Here is an 18,716-nt window from a genome sequence, read left to right on the forward strand (position 1 = left end):
CATTTTCCTTCTTGCAGACCCGAGGCTGGGGTTAATCTGGGCTTCGGCTGTGACTAATCCCGCTTGGCCAAACCCTGCCAGCTCGCCGAGGCTGCGCCAGGCGGCAGAGCAGACGGTGCGCCAGGCAGCGCTCGTGCGGAGCAGGGGCAGGTGGGCTGGTGGGAGCGGGGTACGCCTGGGCGTCCGCGCCGACCCGCTGCTGCTGTCCGCCCGACCTTCCGCCGCTCGGCCCGCACCACGCAGGGCAGAGCCTGTGCAGCTGTAGATGCAGGAGGAGAGAGGAAAGCTCTGCCCTGTCCGCCAGTTTACCGCATCGCCGGTTAGTGGCGAGTGCTGCCGTCGGCATTGCTGGCGCTGCGCCCGCGGGCTGACCTGCTGCCAGTCCCGCTGCACATAGCAGGTAACTGCAGAGCTTCGACTGCAGTTAATGCTTGGTAACCCCTGATGAGGTGGGTTAGATAGACACCTAAATGGATTATTTATTGATTTTTTTTTTTTAATGGCTATTACTCTGGGTTAGATTTGGGTCGCGGCGTAAGTCCAGCACGGCTCCATTGTGTTAAGAGCATTTCCACAGTTCTCCCAAGAGCAAAACCTGCTTCTCCGTTGCACAGAAACGGGTGCGTGGTCCCAACACTGACAGCCTTGGTCACCCTTGGTCGCCCTCTCCCCGTCTGCCCGTGGCTGGGAGTGCTGCCAGGGGTGTGCGGGCCCCGCGCCAGGGCGATGCTGGGCAGAGGCGGTGTTGCTGCTTTGCTTCTCCGCGCTGTGCTTTCCCCTCACGAGCCAGCCCTGTCACACTCACACCCGTTAGGAATTTTTGACCTCCAGCATGTCCCATGAGAACGATTCCCTGCAGCGCTTTCGCCACACACGTCGGTGGTTGAGTCCCCTCTCGCTGCGGGCGGTGCTGGGGGTCCGTGCCAGCGGTCTGACCCCCGAAACGGGCAGCGCGGACAGGGCACACGCTGGACTTGTGCTTGGGGGAGGTTATGTGACCAGGCCATTCCAGGAGCTGAGGTCTTCATCCTTTTCCCCTGTATATTGTTTTGAAAACGCTGCGTGCCGTGTCGCAGCTGTGGGCAGAGGACGAGGTTTTCCCGAGAAACACCGAATCTCTGCATCCCTCCAGGCCACGTCCATCACTGCCCCGTGAATGAGGAGAAGCTCTGCCGCACGGAGCTGTGCCCCGGGAGCAGGGAGCGTTTGGTGACAGTTGACATGACAGACAATGAAAGGGGGAAACCTGATGGGAACGGGGGGCAAAGTAGGGAAGTGGCAGCAATTACTGCCGTGGCATTACGAGCGCGTGGTCCTTTGCTCCATGGCTGGAGGTGGCAGGAGGAAATGCAGCAGTGGGAGGGGGCCAGGAAACACCGGCTCCCTCCGCACCCCCAGCCACAGAAACAATGAATTTTACAGCTCAAGGGAGGATTAGTGCCTCATCAGCTCTGGAAAGGGGAAGCCTTTGCCAGAGAGGGAGAGCGGAATCGAGTGTCACGTGAGCTTTGAATGAGCGGGACCGGCTCTTTGGCAGGGGGTGCCTGCTAAAGGCAGAAAAGAAAAATTAAGACATATTTTATTTTAAATGAAAAATGACTGGCATTCCCCCCCTCTTGCTGAAAACAGAAAGTAATTTAATTTATTAGTGGTTTATTTTATTTGACAGCCCTTCTATGTACTCGATGCGGTTTGTTACACTGAATTACCCTTTAATAATGGGTGTGTGTAATACCAGAGCCTGCCCCGCAGGCTGGCTCCAGAACTGAAGCAGGGATGTGCCCAGGCGGCCGCTGTGCTGTTGCGGATTGCCATGGCAATGCTGGTGGGAGCTGGAGGGTGGCTTGGACTCCACATGCTTCAAAAAAAGAAAAAAGACCAAGTTTCAGTCGCCGTCTCATTGCCCCGATTGTTGGAGCTCTCTGTTGGCCGTCCCAGGGCTGCAACCCAGAGCCGCTCCTGGCGTGCCCGGCTGGGCTGGGGTGGCCCTGGGCACCCCGCGGGGTCCGCCCTTGCACCCCTCCACCTTCACCACCTGCGAGAGGCAGCGTCCCACGGGCCCCTCGGCTGCTGGAAGGGGCTCCGGGGCACCGGGGTTACCGTGCCAGGAGCCGCAGTGCAGGAGGGCAGATGCCAAGAGCAGTCCGGTGGTGGGAGCGGGCAGAGGGCAGGTGGAGGCTCTTCCCTGCCTGCCATTCCGTGCGGGCACAGGTCTGCGTCCGCGCTGCACCGCAGTCGAGCCATCAGCACAGTCTTGCGTCGCCTCCCCCGCGGTGCGGCATCTCCGGCTTCAGCGGAGGAGAGATCAGACCCGGCCCGCGCCAGCGGCTGCTCTCCGTGGCTGTCCGGAGATGGGCTTGCCGTCCCTGCAGGGCTTCTGCTGGCATGGGACGAGGTCCCCGAGCCGGTGTGTGCTCCCAGTGCGTTCCTGGCTGCTCCTGCCTCAAAACGTCGGTGCTTTCAGGTTTAAATACTTGTTGTTGTTCCCTTAAGCAAAAGCTCACAGCGCATGGTGAGGAGGGGCACGGACGCGTGTTATTTTCCATGTTCCGGTGCAGGTTCTTGCCACCCTAGCAGGTAAAAAAATCCTGCCTCAACAAAACACTCGGGGATGACAGGTCTGTTCCTCCGGTGGGGTTTTTACCTGGTGACAGACCAAGTTCCAGAGATAAAACACTCCCCAGAGGCTGGCTCTGAAGTAACGTGTGGTGGACTTTGTTGGCTGAAGAGTTGGTCTGCGCCCTGCGGTTGGGAGTAGCCGCCCCGTGGGAATCAGGCGGGAGTGGTGCCGGGGCACTGGAGGGCGCAGACAGTCGCACTGCGCTGGCACAGAGCCGTGCTGCCCTGGCTGCCTCACCCTGCGTCCCTGCGTGCCGCTGCGCTCCTGCCGGGCATGGGGCCGGGCACTGCCCGGGAGTCTGACAGCGCGGTGCGCTCAGGCTGCACAGCTTCGCCTCGCCGGGTGAGATCCCCTGCTGAAGCCTTTGCTGCGCCTGTCTTTGTGCCCGGTGTAACTGCTGAACCCTCTCCCTTTGCACAACCGTCGTGTTCCTGACGGTCTGAGTGACAGCCGGGTGCTGTAATCCCTGAGCAGGACGCGCGCCCGCGTCCCCGGATGGCTGAGCAGAGTCCTTCGGCGGCAAACGACGCATCATTGCCCGTGTCGGGCCGAATTAGCGGGTGCGCTCGTCACATTAAGCTCAGGCTCTGAGCTGGCAGTCCCTGTGCTGCGGTGTCACTCGAGCTGGCTGTCACACTCCCGTCCCCACCTTCGCCGCCGTGGGAAATCTCTCTGGGCAGCACACAGACAACGTGCGGAGTAATGAAGTAGCTGGAGGGAGCAGCTCACCGGCAACGGGAGCTCAGACTGACGCCTTTCTGGTGTCTGAAGTTGCCTTAAGAGCGTCACGCCTGAAGTTATTACACCGCTCCTGGCATACGCTGCATCTCCACATCCCCTGATGTTTACATGAGTTATGTTTGTTAATCTAAAGGCAAACGTGTGTAGCTCTGTTCCCGTTCCCTCCATCCCTCCCTGCCTTGTGCTTTCCCTCTCCCTGTCTCTTCTCATCTCTTACATCTGTCACTTCACTGTGAAGCAAAGGCAAAAAGTTAACAGATAAATCTGTGCTGACCTGGCTCTCTCAAGAAATGTATTTCTGTTAGAAGTGCTCCAGGGGTTTCAGATTCTGATTAACGGTGACAAAACAAGGCTGAAGTTTTGGGCTTTTTTTCAGCCAAAGAAGGAATGGTTCTGCAGCCGAGACGCGAGCCCGGCGTACTGGGCTCCCGCTGCCTCACCATGCTCTGATGGTACCCGTGCCTCTTTCTAAAGCAACAGGCTTTTGTGCCTGCTCCTCCCTCTGCTCATACACTGAGAAGGCGTGAGGTTCCCTTGGCGAGAGTGCGGCGGGTGGGATGGGGCGCTGCCAGCCAGAGCTGTGCGGGCGCCTGCCGTGGCCGTGGGGGTGTCCCCACCGTGCCGGGTGCTAACGTGGGTCGGTGGGACAGCCGGAGCCCATCCCTGGGTGCTGACGCTCTGCTTCCCCTCCGCAGGTCCCCGTGCTCCGGCCCATGGACCTGATGGTGGAGGCCACCCCCCGGAGGGTGTTTGCCAACGCGCACACCTACCACATCAACTCCATCTCCGTCAACAGCGACTACGAGACCTACATGTCGGCAGACGACCTGAGGATAAACCTGTGGAACTTTGAAATCACAAATCAAAGTTTTAGTATCCTTTGGTGTGTGCTGCCCACAGCCCCTCGGATGGTCCCAGCCTGGCCAAGAGCAGGAGTAAGGGAGGTGCCTCGGCTGGCAGGTGGGGTGTAAAAGCCCCGGGAGCCCAGACACGTGCAAGTGTCAGTGGGAAAATGAGAAATCTGGACAGGGGAGACAGGTCCCCGGTGAAGATGAGTGGTGGAGGGGGGACCTGTGAGATGTGGCTGTGCGGGAGGCAGCAGAGCTGTCCGTGCCTGTGTCTGCTGTGAAGGCAGCGCAGCATCTCGCCTGCCCTGTCCCCCCCAGCCCCTTCACGGTTCCTTGGTACAGGAGCTTCACCCCCTGGCAAGGGCTCACGGGGGCTCAGGAGTACAAAACAGTGCTGCCCGCCGTGCGTCTGACTGCAGAAGGTCTGAAACCGCCAGTCCCCGGGTGTCATCGCCAAGGCACGTCCCTCTCGCCAAGGCACGTCCCTCTCGCCAAGGCACGTCCCTCTCGTCTCTGCCCGTGCTGCCAGGCTGCGCCGTGCGCCGGCAGGACGCTGGGCTGTCTCCGGCAGGCACGCTCGGCCGTCACGCCGAGCCGCTCCCTGCGCTGTGCGGGGCTCAGCTGGCATCGTAGCCACGCTGCCTCCCGGGGTGGGTGACACATTTCTGAATTTCGCCTGCAGGGCCTGCGTGGGCGGGCGGGAGGGAGGGGGGTCTGCGGGTGATGGAGAAGACAGATGCCTTGGGGAAGACGGAGAGAGGAAATATTAATAGTGCAGTCTCCGTTATACCCTGCAGCGGGGTGACAGGCTGCCAGTCACAGCCGTACAAATGAGGTCGTGCCAGTCACCCTTGTAACTGCTGCATCAGAAATAATAACAATGGGGCACTAATCATCGGTGATATTTATAGAGTGGTTTCTTCTGAGAAATCCCATGGGCCTGTGGCAAATTTAGGCATCTGGAAAGGATTTCAGCAGTCACAGGTGTATGGCTGGTGGGAGCTCAAATTGGGTACGGTTGAGCAGGGCTGCAATGCGTGTTGCATTTTGGGGAAAAAGGTGAGGAGTACTAAATTTCGGTAAAACCTCAGGGAGTTTAAATGGCCCGCGGGAGTTTGGCCAAGGTGCAAGTGCAGCAGCCGAAACGCTTGCTGAGAATTGATGGGGAAACGTCGCTACTAGAGAGATGTCCACTCAGATGTCCCATCCCACCGTGCCCAGATGCTGCAATAACAATTCACCCTGGCCTGGGGCAGATGGGCAGAGCCAGATCTCCATGCCACGCAGAGGGGCTCCAAGGTACCATGCGGTCCCTGGCTGAACAGAAAATGTGGCAGACGTTGGCTTTCCCCGGCGCTGGTGCTGGCTGGCCCTGGCTCAGCACTGCAGTTCTGCCCCAGGATGGTGCTGCTCTCCTGGGAACACCAGGCTTGCCCGGGACAAGGGGCAGCCTAGGGGCCCTGAGGCATCAGCAGGAGGGGCAGCGGGAGGAGACCCCATGGGAGGAATGGGGTCTGGGCTGGGCTGCGTGGGGCTCCTTGACTCGCCCTGCCAGACATCGTGGACATCAAGCCAGCCAACATGGAGGAGCTGACGGAGGTGATCACGGCCGCCGAGTTCCACCCGCACCACTGCAACACCTTTGTCTACAGCAGCAGCAAAGGCACCATCCGGCTGTGCGACATGCGCACCTCCGCCCTCTGCGACCGCCACGCCAAGTGTGAGTACAGCCCCGCCGCCGGGAGGGCCGGGACGGGTTCCCCTTTGGGTTAAAAGAGCCCAAAAAAGGGAGCGCAGAGATCAAGCTGGGCTCCGGTCTGCCCTGCCACCGTGCCCCATTCTCCGTCTGGGTGTGCCAGCTCTGGTCCTGCCCGCGCGTTCCCACGGCCACCTGCCCTCAGTGCTACCCGTCCCCAAAAGGAGCAGCTTCCCCCGAGTCCGGCCCTGCACCCTTCTGGGGTGCGCATTAAGAGCCCCGTGGGGAGGTTTCGGCAGCAGCAGGTCCGAGGCATCACTGGGGTGTCGGTGCACAGCGACTGTGGTGCCGCCAATGCCAGAAGACAGGGAGTGCTGTGTGTCTTCAGGCTGTTTGTCCAAGTAGCCCCATGTCCTGGTGTCGGCTGTGGTTGATGCCGCGGGGGTCAGGATGTGCAGAAAAGCCCCCTGCAAATGTGGAGGAAGCTGGGCAGGTGGGGAGCTGGTCCTTGGTCTCCCCGGGCTGAGGCAGTGAGTGGCTGCTGCTGAGGCAGGAGCGAAGCCTGGTGCCTGCTCAGCCCGTGCATGTCAGGAGCTCGGTACTGGGAATATTCTCCTGTCAGCAGGTGCTCAGCGAAATTCCGACACAGCGGAAGGAAGGGCTGCGCCACGGTGTGCCTGGGCAGCTGCACCCTGCGGCTCCTGTTCCTGGTTGAGTTTGCTTCAGAAAATGGGCAGCGTCTTGTGGGAAATTAGGGGGATTTTCAGTATTTAAAATGGGATCGTGTTACGAGAACAAGATGCACAAAGTGGGAGCAGCTCACTGGAGCCCAGTGCCAATAATCTGCATCCAGAGGGCACCCGGGTGTGTTTTGGATTTAGGTTTCTGAGAGGCAGTTGGGAATTACACACCAGCTGCTGCTTTTGTGCCCTCGAGCTGTGGTTGCAGACTGGTACCTGGTTTTAAACTGAGTAAAACGGGGGGGAGAGGAAAGCTTCGGTCACTGTCCAGCGGTTCAGAAGTACTGAACGGCAGTTTTCCCAAATTCTGAGCAAAACACACCTTTCTATTCTTGCATTTCATGAGCGTGTCTTGCAGTCCTACAGTGACAGCGCCCAGCTGAGAATCAGAATACAATTAAGGAGCAAATAAAATTCATTTTCCTGACACTTCAGTGGCAGAAGCCCCCCCAGCATTCCCTTCGTTCAGGTGCTGCCGCGTCCCTCCGGCGCTCGGTGAGCACGCCGGCAGCGGGGCATCCCGGCTCGGTGTGACCTCTCCCGTGACATTTCCTTATTGATTTCCCTCCATCCCTCAGAAGCATCAGCCTCAGTCAGTTGCAGCTCAGCAGATGTGTGAGTCGAAATTGAGACAGTTCATCAAAGTTCAAAATGAAAAGCAACATTGGCTTTTGGAGGCAAACCCTCCAACGGAGGCATTTAATAACTGTCAACATTTAATAAAAACGCAGAAGAGAGCTCTGCACATGCCAGTTTATTTAGATGTGCTGCTCGGCGCCGGCTTTTACTTGTGCGCTTCTCTTATTAAATTCTGTTTGCCCACCGTGTCGGAGGCGGCCGCGATGGTGGCACGTGTGTTACCTCCAGCGCGTGGCCGGGCTGAGCGGGAGCAGCAGCTCCCGTGCGGAGCCGCTCCGCAGGGGTGCCAGGAGCCCTGTGCTGCCACACAGGGAGGGCAGCGGCGCTGTGGGAGGTGCCCACCTGGACACACCGCGCACAACGATACCGCCGGCATTTTCCAAGGCTCCACGAGAAGCCAAAGGGGAGATGGGGATTCCCGGAGCTGCTGGTAATGCCGGCAGAAGTAATCCTGCTCCAAAAAGGATATGGGAAAGTGAGGAAAAACCCTGGTGAGGGTGACTGCAGTTATTTCCCCATAGCAAAAGGCATTGGGCTTTCCACCTTTTTTTTAAGGAGCCATGTGATTGTACCTACCAAATTCCTGAAATGAAAGGCTCAAAGTACAGCCTGTTTCCCACGGGGCACCTTTGCCTGCTTGTCTGTTCACTGCGGACTGCGTTACCGCCACGCTGCCAACCATTTATTCTTTGCTGGAAGCAGGTTCGGCTTTGGTTGGCGAGGAGAAGCACACAAAGCTGCTTTGATAAGGCAAGCGACAGCTGACAGGTTTCACCCACTGATGTTGCAGAAGTGTTTCTGAGACAACCCCCTCAATTGGGGCAGGAACTGCTGCCTTCTGGGCAAGCCCCGGGAGGGAGCCCCAGCCGGACTCTGCGTCGCAGCTGCGCTCCAAGCAGTGGAGAAGCAGCCGGGTGGTGGGAAGGGTGGTGGGCCCCCCCGATCACCCCGCGGGCTGTGCGTCCCTTCTGGGCCATCTTGGGGTTTTGTTTGGTCTGTGTCCCCGTGGAGAGGGTGCTGAGGAAGGCTGCTGGGGACGGGGGGCTGGCGGCCGGAGCCAGCGCAGGGAGGGCAGCTCCTGCTCACTGTCAGGAAAATGGGTTTGTTGTGTAACAGAGAATTAGTGCTCAGAAATCCTTTCCGTGAGCTCAGCAGCCTGGATCTGCTTCTGCAGCAGGAGCAAAGCCACATAAAAGCCTTCAGCTGGGAAGCAAAAATAGCTCCCCGAGCCCCCGTGCTGCCCGGCCGTGTGCTCTGCTGCGCAGACCTGCCGCGTCGCGGGCTGGGTGGCACCACCTGTGTGCTCTGACCCCAGTCCTGGCTGAGCCCCGCCGCTCCCGGCACCAGGACCGGGGCGGCTGTGGCCCTGCTACCCAGTGGCCGTGGGGACGGTGCCGGCAGGGTCTGCGGGACAGCAGTGTCCAGCCACCCCACAGACAGTCTGTGAGGAAGAGGAACACATTTTGTTGCCTCATTGCAGGTGGGAGGAATGAGGCAGAAGAGCGAAACACTCAAGTTCACGGGGGAAACTGGCACCAGACGAGTGATTTCTGCTCCTTGGTTGCAAGGCTCCTGCACCTCTGGGCTAAGTGCGGATTGCAGTTGATTTTTCCAACATAAAGCAAAGCTCAGTTCTCTGCTTGTGCCAGCTGAGCTTTTCCTCCGTGATGCTCGTGGTTGGTTTTGTGCTTAGGTGAACTATCAGTGGACTTCTGAACTTTTATTTGAAGCAAGAGAAGAGGCAGAGGGACGGTGGCTGCCGCATCCCCTGCAGCAGAGCAGTGGCCGCCAGGCAGAGGGTTTGTGGCAGAGCCTCGGCGCTGGGAACGGGGGACGAGCACGGCTGGGAGCTGGGTTTTTCTCCGGCAGAGAAGTGAGGTGGCCTGAGCTGCTCCGTGTCACCGTGGTGTCCCTTAATGCCGTGCCGGAGGCTGGCTGTGGAGGAGGAGAGGAGGCTGGACAGGTGCCCCCACGCCAGCAGCACCGCTCCTGATGCGTCTCTGCGATGGCTTTTTAAGGCCATACGTGCCCAGCTGGTGCTACTGTGAAATCAATTTCGTAAATACATTTGGTTTGGAACTTCATCGGTCTCCTTCAAGCTGTGATTTACTCAAAGACTGATCAGATTAAATCAGTAGGTTGCAGTGACTATAAAACATTTACATTGCCTTTCAGAGACGCTGCACATTGATTTCTAGAGAGCAGAAGTGGCATGCAGGGCTCTCAATCCGCGGGTTTCTGTGGCACTCTTGGCAGATCGGTCTCCGATGATCCTTCTTGCTTATCGCGCGCGTTAGAAACAAAGGAGCTTCAGTGGTGCCAAGCCAAGTCCGTAAAATATGGGCACTTATCTGGTCTAGGCCAGACTCCGAAGAGGGGAGCGCTGGCACAGCCCGCAGTGGTGACGTCGCGTGGGGACGTGGGCAGCTCTGCTTGGCAGAGCGGGGCGGCTCCGGGGCCGGAGGCCGTTCGGGTGGTGGCGGTGGCTGCCCCGGGACACTGGCTCGGTGCCGTCTGTAGGGCGTCACAGCCAAACCGGAGCCTCGTTTGCCATGCGGTGTCGTGACTCCAGCGATGCTGGCTCCCCTCCCAGCAGTGTCCTGGGGTGCGGGGCAGGGTGGCAGGTCCCTGGCTCAGGGACAGGGGACTCCTGCCTCGGCTGATGCCAGCGCTTGTCCCTTCCTCTTCCGCAGTTTTTGAAGAGCCCGAAGACCCAAGTAACCGGTCGTTTTTTTCCGAGATCATCTCCTCAATCTCTGATGTCAAATTCAGCCACAGTGGGAGGTACATCATGACTCGGGACTATCTCACCGTCAAGGTGTGGGACCTGAACATGGAGAACCGGCCCATCGAGACCTACCAGGTGAGCGCGGCACAGCTGGGCACCTGCGGCGGTCAGGCACTGGCACATGCCGCGCTCCCGCCCGAGCTGCACTCCTGGGCCGGGGGCAGAGGGGACAGGGACAAACCTGATGGACGGGAGAGTCGCGCCATTAAATTGTGGCACAGTGAACAAAAAAACATTGGACGTGGGCACGAGTGCCCTGGTGGATTGTAGCCCCCTTCCCAGGCGGGGCGTGGGTGAGGAGGGGATGCTCTGGTGCGGGCAGCCCGGAGTGCTGCATGGGAGCAGAGTGGCAGGGCAGGGCAGCGGTCCGTGGCACCCTGTGCGGGGGGACAGCCCCGGCGCTGCCCGGTGCTGCCCGAGCTGTGCGCCAAGTGGTGCCAGTGCTGCTGCTTACAGCGGAAGGTGGCCGAGGCGGTGGCCACGCGATAACGGGCCGTGCCCAATGCTGCCCAGCTTGGCTGCGGAGTACAGGGCTGGGCCGGCCCCATCAGACCTCAGTGGGTGCCAGGCTGGCGTTTGCCAGCCACGGGGCTCTGCCGGCCGGCGTGGTGGGCTCACGCTCCGTCCCTCCCTGCCGGCAGGTTCACGACTACCTGCGGAGCAAGCTCTGCTCGCTCTACGAGAACGACTGCATCTTCGACAAGTTCGAGTGCGTCTGGAACGGGTCGGACAGGTGAGCGGTTTGGCGGCGCAGCTCCGGCCGGTGCCGACTTTGGCCCAAATGGTGCGGGCTCCCGATGGCCCCGTGGCTCCCGCGTCCTGGCATGGCCCCTTCCCCCGCCCGCGGCTGGGTGCGGGGTCTGGAGAGTTGTCCTGGGGGTGCAACAGGGATCCCCTAAATCCACAGCCTCGTACCTGGCACTGCCGAGGGTGTCTGGTGGGATCCCAGCTCTCTCCTGGCCCAGTTCGGTTCCTGTCTCCGTTTCACCCACACCCGCAGGAGGGTGGTGGTGCATTTGGCTCCAGATTGCCAAAATCCGGGGGTGACAGCTATCCACGCAGAAATCACACCGAGCCAGGTGGCAGAAGGCATGTGAGAGCAGTTGACCTGCAGGATTGCCACCCTTTTTTCTCACCCAGCCTCTAGTCACGAGGCAGTTTGCCTCTGAAAAGGTGTGACAGTCAGTTCGGGTCAGCTCGATCTTTGCCGTAAAGACTCATCTCCGTACACACTTATCCCGAAAGGAATTGCCTCCCCCGGGCATGTTCCCTGGGTTAAGGAGAAGGACATGGAATGTGGCTTCACTGCCCAAGCAGTGCAGGACAGGCATGAGCTGCCTGGGCTCCCGGCTGTGCCGCCGAGCACTGTGGTTCCCGTGCCGGGCAGGTCTGGGGTGTCGCAGGTGGGCGGGCGGCGGGGCTGGGGGCGGTGGTACTGGGCAGGGGGCGGCGGGGCTGGTCTGGGGGCGACAGGGCTGGGCAGGGGGCAGCGGGGCCGGGGACGCGCGCGGTGACCTGTTCTTCCTCCCTCCCGCCTCGCAGCGTCATCATGACCGGCTCCTACAACAACTTCTTCCGCATGTTCGACCGCAACACCAAGCGCGACGTGACGCTGGAGGCGTCGCGGGAGAACAGCAAACCCCGCGCCATCCTCAAGCCCCGCAAGGTCTGCGTGGGCGGCAAGCGGAGGAAAGACGAAATCAGCGTGGACAGTCTGGACTTTAGCAAAAAGATCCTGCACACAGCTTGGCACCCTTCCGAGAACATCATCGCCGTGGCAGCAACAAATAACCTGTATATATTCCAGGACAAGGTTAACTAGGAGGACGAGTTGTTCTTTAGGAATCTCATGTACTGAATACTAGTAAACACAAGATTTCAAATGTTTCTTTTCTTTCTTTATTTTTTTTCCCCTTTTCCTTCCTATTCCTTTGTTCAGTTAGTGCTCTGCTGATGGCGGCTGTGCAGCGGCGAGCGCTCCCGCGTGCCCGGCGCAGCGGGGGCACGCCCAGCGCACCGGAGTTGGCTTTATTTGTGTGCGGAGAGCTGAGACGTGACGTGGGGCGGGTGGGGAGGCGTTAGGCTGCCGCTGTCCCGGGCGGCACTGGGATGGCTGCGGTTGTCTGCCAACGTACGAGCGTGGCGATGCCCATATGAGCGTGGGCTGTCAGCAGGCGGCCGGGGAGGAGAAGGGGAGGGGGCACGCGGGGCGCGCTCTGTGCCCTGGGAGAGCTCTAGCTACAGCCGTCGCGCTCCGATTGTTCTAAACTCGATCCTAGAAATATTCCACCTGTTACGTCGCAAGATCAGGACAGCGTTGTCGCCTTTGCCATTTTTCACATTTGTCTTTTTATTATTATCATTTTGTGTTTTTACCAACAGAGACAGCAAAACCAAACGTAAAATGGGAAGGTTCAGATTTGCAGCGGACAAGCGTAAAGGGGGGGGATCTGCTCTGGCCCGGCTGCTGCCTTCGCCCCACCCCACAGAAACTCTCCTGAGGATTTGGCTTTGTAGACACTGTGGTGCCTTTTTTGGTATATGAAATACCTTTATAAATGATGCTTCCAAACTGCATTGGGTGCAAACCGAATTGAACCTGGGCTTTTCTTCTGCATTTCTTGTCCTTTGCTTTGGTCGGTGTCACTTGTTCTGTTGTAAGCTCTGGCATGTTGTGACTCTTTCTCTCCCTTTTTTTGCTTTTCTTTATTTATTTATCTATTTATTCAATTTTTTTAAAGACAAATATAAGCTGCTAATTTATGACCACCTTAAAAAAGAATCCAACCATATGTTGCTGTTAGCACCTGACTGCTTCAGAGAGAGGCAGTCTGTGGTCCTACAGTATAATAATAATAATAATAATGATCATCATAATAAAAACAATAACTCTTCCTCTTTGCATGGCAAGGCTGCCCCTTTCTACTCGAAAGATTGTTCAGGTCCCTCTTTTACTTGAGCAACTGTTCAATAAAAAAAAAAAAAACAACTACTGAATTTTCAGTCAATCTGAAAACTCCTGCAACAAAAAGCAAATGAATAAATAAAGTCAATTACAAAATCCAGCACTGTCACTTCAGAAGTGGCTCCGCAGGGGTGACCCTGCAGCGCATCCCGTCTGCCGGGGGCAGTGGGCGCCCGCGGCCGAGCAGGGACCTTCGCGGGACTCCGTAAGGGCCAAGTGGCCCCGTGGGACAGCCGCTGCCGCAGGAGTCCAGCGTGGCCCGCGACGGCCTCCCGGCTCCGACAGCCCCAAGGAGACCCACGGCCGCCTACGGAGCACAGGGACCACACGGAAAACCAGGAGCTGCGCAGCAGCGGGGACCCCCAGCCGGGCCACGGGGGAGCCGCTGCCCGGCCCCTGCACCGGAGCCTCGGGGTGCCAACCCGCTGGGACCCCCGGCCCCCCTCGCCCACCGGTGCAGGAGCGGCGGGGAGAGCTCTGCGCCTCCAGAGGAGCGATCAGAAGGGAAAAACAAAGTGCACCGGCTTAGAAATTTCTGACAAGTGATGGCTTTCAGGAGTAACTTTTTTTTTTTTCTAAATGAAATGGTAAAAAAAAAAAGGCAAGAGTAAATGAACCATTTTTAAAAAAAATTGTTCTTTTTTGGTTCCTGTAAAGAAGCCTGCAGTCGGGTATCGGAAGTAAAGTTGTCCCAAACGTGTCTTTGTGTGGTCGCTGCTTGTTGTGCCCCGCGTGTGCCGGGTGAGGGTTGCTCTGCGGCACCCAGCGGTGTCTGACGAGGGTCCCTGGTCGGAGGGTGGCTGCGGCTCTGCCCGCGAGGGGTGGCTGAGGGGTGCCAGAGACCCTGGGGGTTCTGCGTCCCTGCGGAGGGTACGGGACATCGGGGCAGTGGATGATGTGGAGACTGGAGAGCTGGAATAGAGCCTGCCCCTCCCGCCGGGCGCAGTGGCGAGGGTCAGTCCTCGGGTGCAGGGGCCGTGGTGGGGCTGAGCAGATGTCCCGCCGGACCTGCGGCCGCTGCTGACAGCATGTGGGAAGGGGTGCAGAAACTCAAGGATGTGTAACACCGAACGTCTCCTTTTGGTCCAGTAGTTCAAGGACTTGCGAGGGCGGCTGTCCCCGGGGCCCAACGGCCCTGTCCTGCTCAGGATGTGGTTGTGCACAGGTGGGGAGGGTTAGAGCTGCTGCTGGCACAGGGCCGGGCACTGTGGGCTGTAGTGCCAGGGAGCTCGCAGCCGTCCTGCAGCGACTGTCACCAGCCTCAGCCAGGAAGAACTTTGGCTTTTGGAAACACCGCTGCCATCAGCGTCCTGCCCCGCGCTCACCAGGAATCGCGTCTGCAAAACTCGGGCGATGGTCCGTAAAGGGGGACGTTCGGCGTTGTACCCGTCCGTGGTAGGTGGCTTCTGCTCCGCGCACGCGGAGCCCCGCTTGGAGCCCAGCGGGTCGGTGGCCTTTCCCCTGAGGGGAAGGGGCCGTTGGCCTCACCCGTGCACGCGCCATGTTACCCGTGGTGGAGTGCGGTGGCTCCCAAAGATGCCGAGGGGAAGCGAGGGAGCGGGGCGGGTGCCAGTGCTGGTGCCAGTGCCATGCCAGGGGCCTGCTGCCGCATCCGGCCGTGCTTGTGCAGCAGTCTGATCACGCACCGTCTCTCATGGAAACCAAACCTGGCTTTAGCTCCACAGGCAGGCTTGGCAGTAAACACAAACACACTCACTGATCGCAGCAGCCCCGTGACCTCGAGCGGTGTTTCGGCTGAAGCCAACAGGTCAGCGATATGCGGCGGGGGCCGAGTGCTCCCCCCGTCCCGGCCAGGGCTCAGGTGAGCCGCTGCGGGCTGCTGCCAGTGTCACGGTGGCTCCAGAGCTGGTTGCCCCGTTGGCTCCGTGCAGACACTGACAGCTCACCATGATGGGCACGGGCCGTTCCCCTGGCACTTTCCCCCAGCACTGGGGAGCGCTGCACAGGAGCCGGGGGGACGTGGGGCGGTTGGGGCTCCTCTGCTTCAGGTCGGGTACTGCCCACCACAGTGACGAGCAGTGCCCGGACCCCGCGCCAACAGCTCCGACCCATCACAGAGCCTGAGGCCGGGGCTCACTCTCTGCTGCTGGGAGACACGCGGGCGCTGCGCAGGCTGGCAGGCACGGATGGGGCACGCTGGGCACAGGGACGGCTGTGGGGTCCCCCCGCGCCCGGGGGGGTCAGAGGATGCTGCACTGTTGGCAGCTGAGCACTGAAATGAGCTGACCTGTCCGTCGGCATCACGGCTGTCTGCTGGAGTCGTCTGACCCTTCACGGCCAAATCATTCTGTGGCTTAGCAGACTCAGTTTGTTCATAAAAAAAATAAGATTTTAAAGAACTTTAAATTGAAACCACTCTTGCTGCTCTGTTGCCCCACAGGGATCCGGCTGGAGAGGCTGCGATTGCCAGAGAAGCACAGGAACCCACCGTGGGAAACCCAGCTGTTGGAACACGCACGCCACAAACGCGGGATTAAGGAAAGGCAGCGAGAACGGGCAGGAAATCAGAAAGTTGTGACAACGCTGGTGACAAATTAACAAAGGCAGGAAAATACAACGGGCACTCGAACCACGCAGGGGGTGACGGCGGCTGGCAACGCGTTACTGTGGGTGCAGGGTGGGGCTGGGGCACGGGTGGGTGGCGATGGATGGCGGGTCAGCCACCGCCGGGCTGGCAAAGGGTGCTCAGGAGGAGCTGCAGTGGTTGGACCGGATGGGGGACGAGGGAAACGGGCAGCGGGGCCGGGACTCAGCGGCTGGTTCCCTGCAGGAGCGGGGCCCGGCCCCGGCAGCCCCGCAGCTCCCCTCGACCAGGGCGGCCCCAGGACCCGCGGTGGGCGAAGCACGGCCAGGGTCATGCCGGGGCTGTACCGTGGCTGGCGGCAGCAGCAGGGCGCGGAGCCCACCGCCAGCCCCCCGGAGCCACCGCTCCTGGTGCTGGGTTCGCTTTGGGCACCCCGCACAGCACCCGCAGGCCAGGGCACAGCGCCCGCCGCAGCAGGGGCCGGGTCATCGAACCACTGCTCTTCTGAATTGCTGTTACTGCAGCAAAAACCTTCATGACGTTTCGTTTTGTCCTTGGCAAACCGCCCTGCTCACTGCGCTGCGCGCCAGCCCCGCGTCCCCCCGTGTCCCCCGCTCCCACCTTCAGGTATGAATGAACGTCAGCCCCGCCTGCCTGACGCGGGCGACCCCAAACTCAGACATCTGACATTCAAACACAGGATGAGGAACGTTAAAAATCAGGAAAACGGTGCTGATGGTCTGACTCGGTAACAAGTCTATCGGCAGCAGCCCTGGGATGGGGTTTCTCCAGGTCCGCCGGGCAGCTCCGCCGTCTCCCCCAGCCCCGCAGCCCGGGCACCCCGCAGCCCGCTCGGCAGCCTGCCCCCGCTCCCCTGGCAGGCGTACTGCCAGAGTAACTGCTGGACATTCCAGGTGGGAACTTTGCTTCCCACAGGGTGTAATGTTTTGGCCTTACACAAGCTACAATCCTCCTTACGCCACTCCCAGCAAAGGCGCTGCCCGATGCTGGTCTCCAACGGCTCCGTGGGCACTGCCACGCTGATGGAGCAGGCAGGCACGAAGACAGGAGGGATGCCTGCCCTGAATTTTGGGAGCGCGTTCCTACTACCAGCACTGTGCTTCAGCTGCCCGCAGTACCAACCCCTCCCGAGCTGTCTACACCTCCCTGAACAACCCTCCGACTCGGTGCTCAGACTGCCAGTCCCAACGGCTGGCCACCAGAACAGCACTGCTGACCAAAAAAAAAAAAGAAAAAAAAAATCAATCAATTTTCTTATGGCAGAATCAATCCTTTCCCACCCCTCAACTCAGAGGAAGAAATCCATATCAAACACAGAAGAAACAGCAGGAAATACTTGGACATGGCCATCCCCACCCTCTCACGTTTCAGCAGAAGACTGAACTAACCCTGAAGAGAACGTTGCCCGGCCCCCACTGCACGCGTGCCGACCCGAACGCTGCTGCTGAGGAAGGTTAATCCGACATTACACAGTGCCACAGGTACTGTTTTGCCAAACACAGCCAAGAATTTAGGCCATATGACTTCAGTTCTTTGCTTTACTCGTAAACTCACAAGTCCAACAAAATCAAAAAACCCTGGTATTAGGCCTGTACAATCCATATATAAAAAGGGTTGGTTTATTGTAGTTCAAATACATAAACTGAACAATCCCAACATTTCAAAATTAAACTTTAGAAACACAAGTTTAACATTCAAAACAGGAGTATAGTTTACAAGAATTGCCCAGAGGGGAAATCCACAGTCGAATCCAAAGTATGTAAAGATCACTTTATTGTAAATAAAAATGTGTTTATACAACCGTCCTGTTCTGCTCCAGTAACCACTATCATTTACCAAGTGTTTCCAGCTTTGAGTAAAAATTATTAGACAAATCTTCACTTGGGCAGAGCAACCTGATTTTGCTTCTAATTCATGGATAGGATAAGGAACAAAGCAGACCTGTGAACAAATTTGATTTGGTCTCTTAGTCCGAATTCTCCTCTCTCAGTTCTAACTCTGGCTTTAATTGATTTAGTTCCATTTACAAGGGGGAAAGCAAGCAGAGAATTGGGACTCGTGTTTCCAGAACGTGGTCTTCAGTGATCAATAATTTAAGCTATCAGCCAGCGTTTCACCTCCCTGGCAGGGACCGCGGGTGGCCATCAGGAAGCTGGTGGCACACAGGTAGCACAAGCCCAAGCCACAAGTGTGAACGTCCTTAAGACTCACGTGCACGCCGCCGCCGCGAACGCCTCCGCTGTCGGACAGCCGCACCTCCCGTACGCACACTGCACTGCTCCAAGAGCTGCGTTGCCAAACGCAGCCCACACGTTCGGATTTTTGTCAGTCCTGTCCCAAAGGAACTCAGAAATACTTTTATCGTGGGGGTGGTGGTGGTGTTGCCGTGCCCCGCCCTCCCCGAGACCATTTCATGTTCACAAATGCTGCTTATTTATTCCTCTGCTCCTCAGATGGTTTTGCGATATATTCACGGTAACGTATACGTATAAACCTGACAGATGGCTCATGCAAGCTTTTTGATTTGACAGACACTCTTGCCTTAAGAGCATTTCGTAACTACTTCGTCGTCCGCCGCGTAGGCTCTGAAGCTGTGGGTGGTGGGGGAGGGCCTCGGCGGTCCAGGTCATCCACGTAGGACACGATGAGTTTGCGTCTCTCTTCCGGTACGCAGTCGAGTACCAGATACCGCTTGTCGTTTTGTAGGATCTTCTCCACATCTTTCAGGTGCTGATCTGACTCCTGGATCAACTTTTTGGATCTGAAAGTAAGTGTAAGAGTTACCACCACAGTGGTGCTGGGCACCCGCGGCGCCCGGGAGCGCCCCCGGCTCCCGCCGCGAGCCGGAGATCTGCCCTCGCCACGCGAAAGCACAGGGAGTCGGTGGAAAGGCAACGCAGGGCAAAGGAGCAGAGACCTGGCTACCAGCTTAGCCAGGAAGATGCCGCTTCAGGTCAGGACGAGGCACATCAACAGCTCTCTCCGCACAGGACATCAAGCCTTGCTGCCTACGCCTGCGCTACGCTAATTAAGCGCCGTGGAAGACTCATGTAGTGCTGTACCAGGCCACTGCAGCCAGACAGGAACTACACAAATGCTAAAACCTACGGGGG

The 18,716-nt window shown here is 58.7% G+C and overlaps 2 protein-coding genes across 7 annotated transcripts in view; one reads left to right on the forward strand and one right to left on the reverse strand.

Annotated features, from left to right (window-relative positions):
* PPP2R2B (protein phosphatase 2 regulatory subunit Bbeta) overlaps nt 1-11,894 on the forward strand; it is a 92,845-nt gene extending 80,951 nt beyond the window's left edge. For all 3 annotated transcript variants that reach the window (XM_086621338.1, XM_086621336.1, XM_086621337.1), the window contains 5 exons: nt 4,057-4,234; nt 5,765-5,929; nt 9,978-10,147; nt 10,714-10,805; nt 11,615-11,894. In XM_086621338.1, the coding sequence (XP_086477464.1) occupies nt 4,057-4,234; nt 5,765-5,929; nt 9,978-10,147; nt 10,714-10,805; nt 11,615-11,894 (885 nt within the window). The remainder of the gene's footprint in view (nt 1-4,056; nt 4,235-5,764; nt 5,930-9,977; nt 10,148-10,713; nt 10,806-11,614) is intronic.
* Nucleotides 11,895-17,301: 5,407 nt separating this feature from the next.
* TCERG1 (transcription elongation regulator 1) overlaps nt 17,302-18,716 on the reverse strand; it is a 34,601-nt gene continuing 33,186 nt past the window's right edge. For all 4 annotated transcript variants that reach the window (XM_086621794.1, XM_086621797.1, XM_086621796.1 and 1 more), the window contains one exon: nt 17,302-18,364. In XM_086621794.1, coding sequence (XP_086477920.1) covers nt 18,163-18,364 — 202 coding nt within the window. In that variant the 3' untranslated portion in view covers nt 17,302-18,162. The remainder of the gene's footprint in view (nt 18,365-18,716) is intronic.

Source organism: Tauraco erythrolophus, chromosome 16, assembly GCF_009769465.1.
Source record: "Tauraco erythrolophus isolate bTauEry1 chromosome 16, bTauEry1.pri, whole genome shotgun sequence".
Classification (NCBI taxonomy): Eukaryota; Metazoa; Chordata; class Aves; order Musophagiformes; family Musophagidae; genus Tauraco; species Tauraco erythrolophus.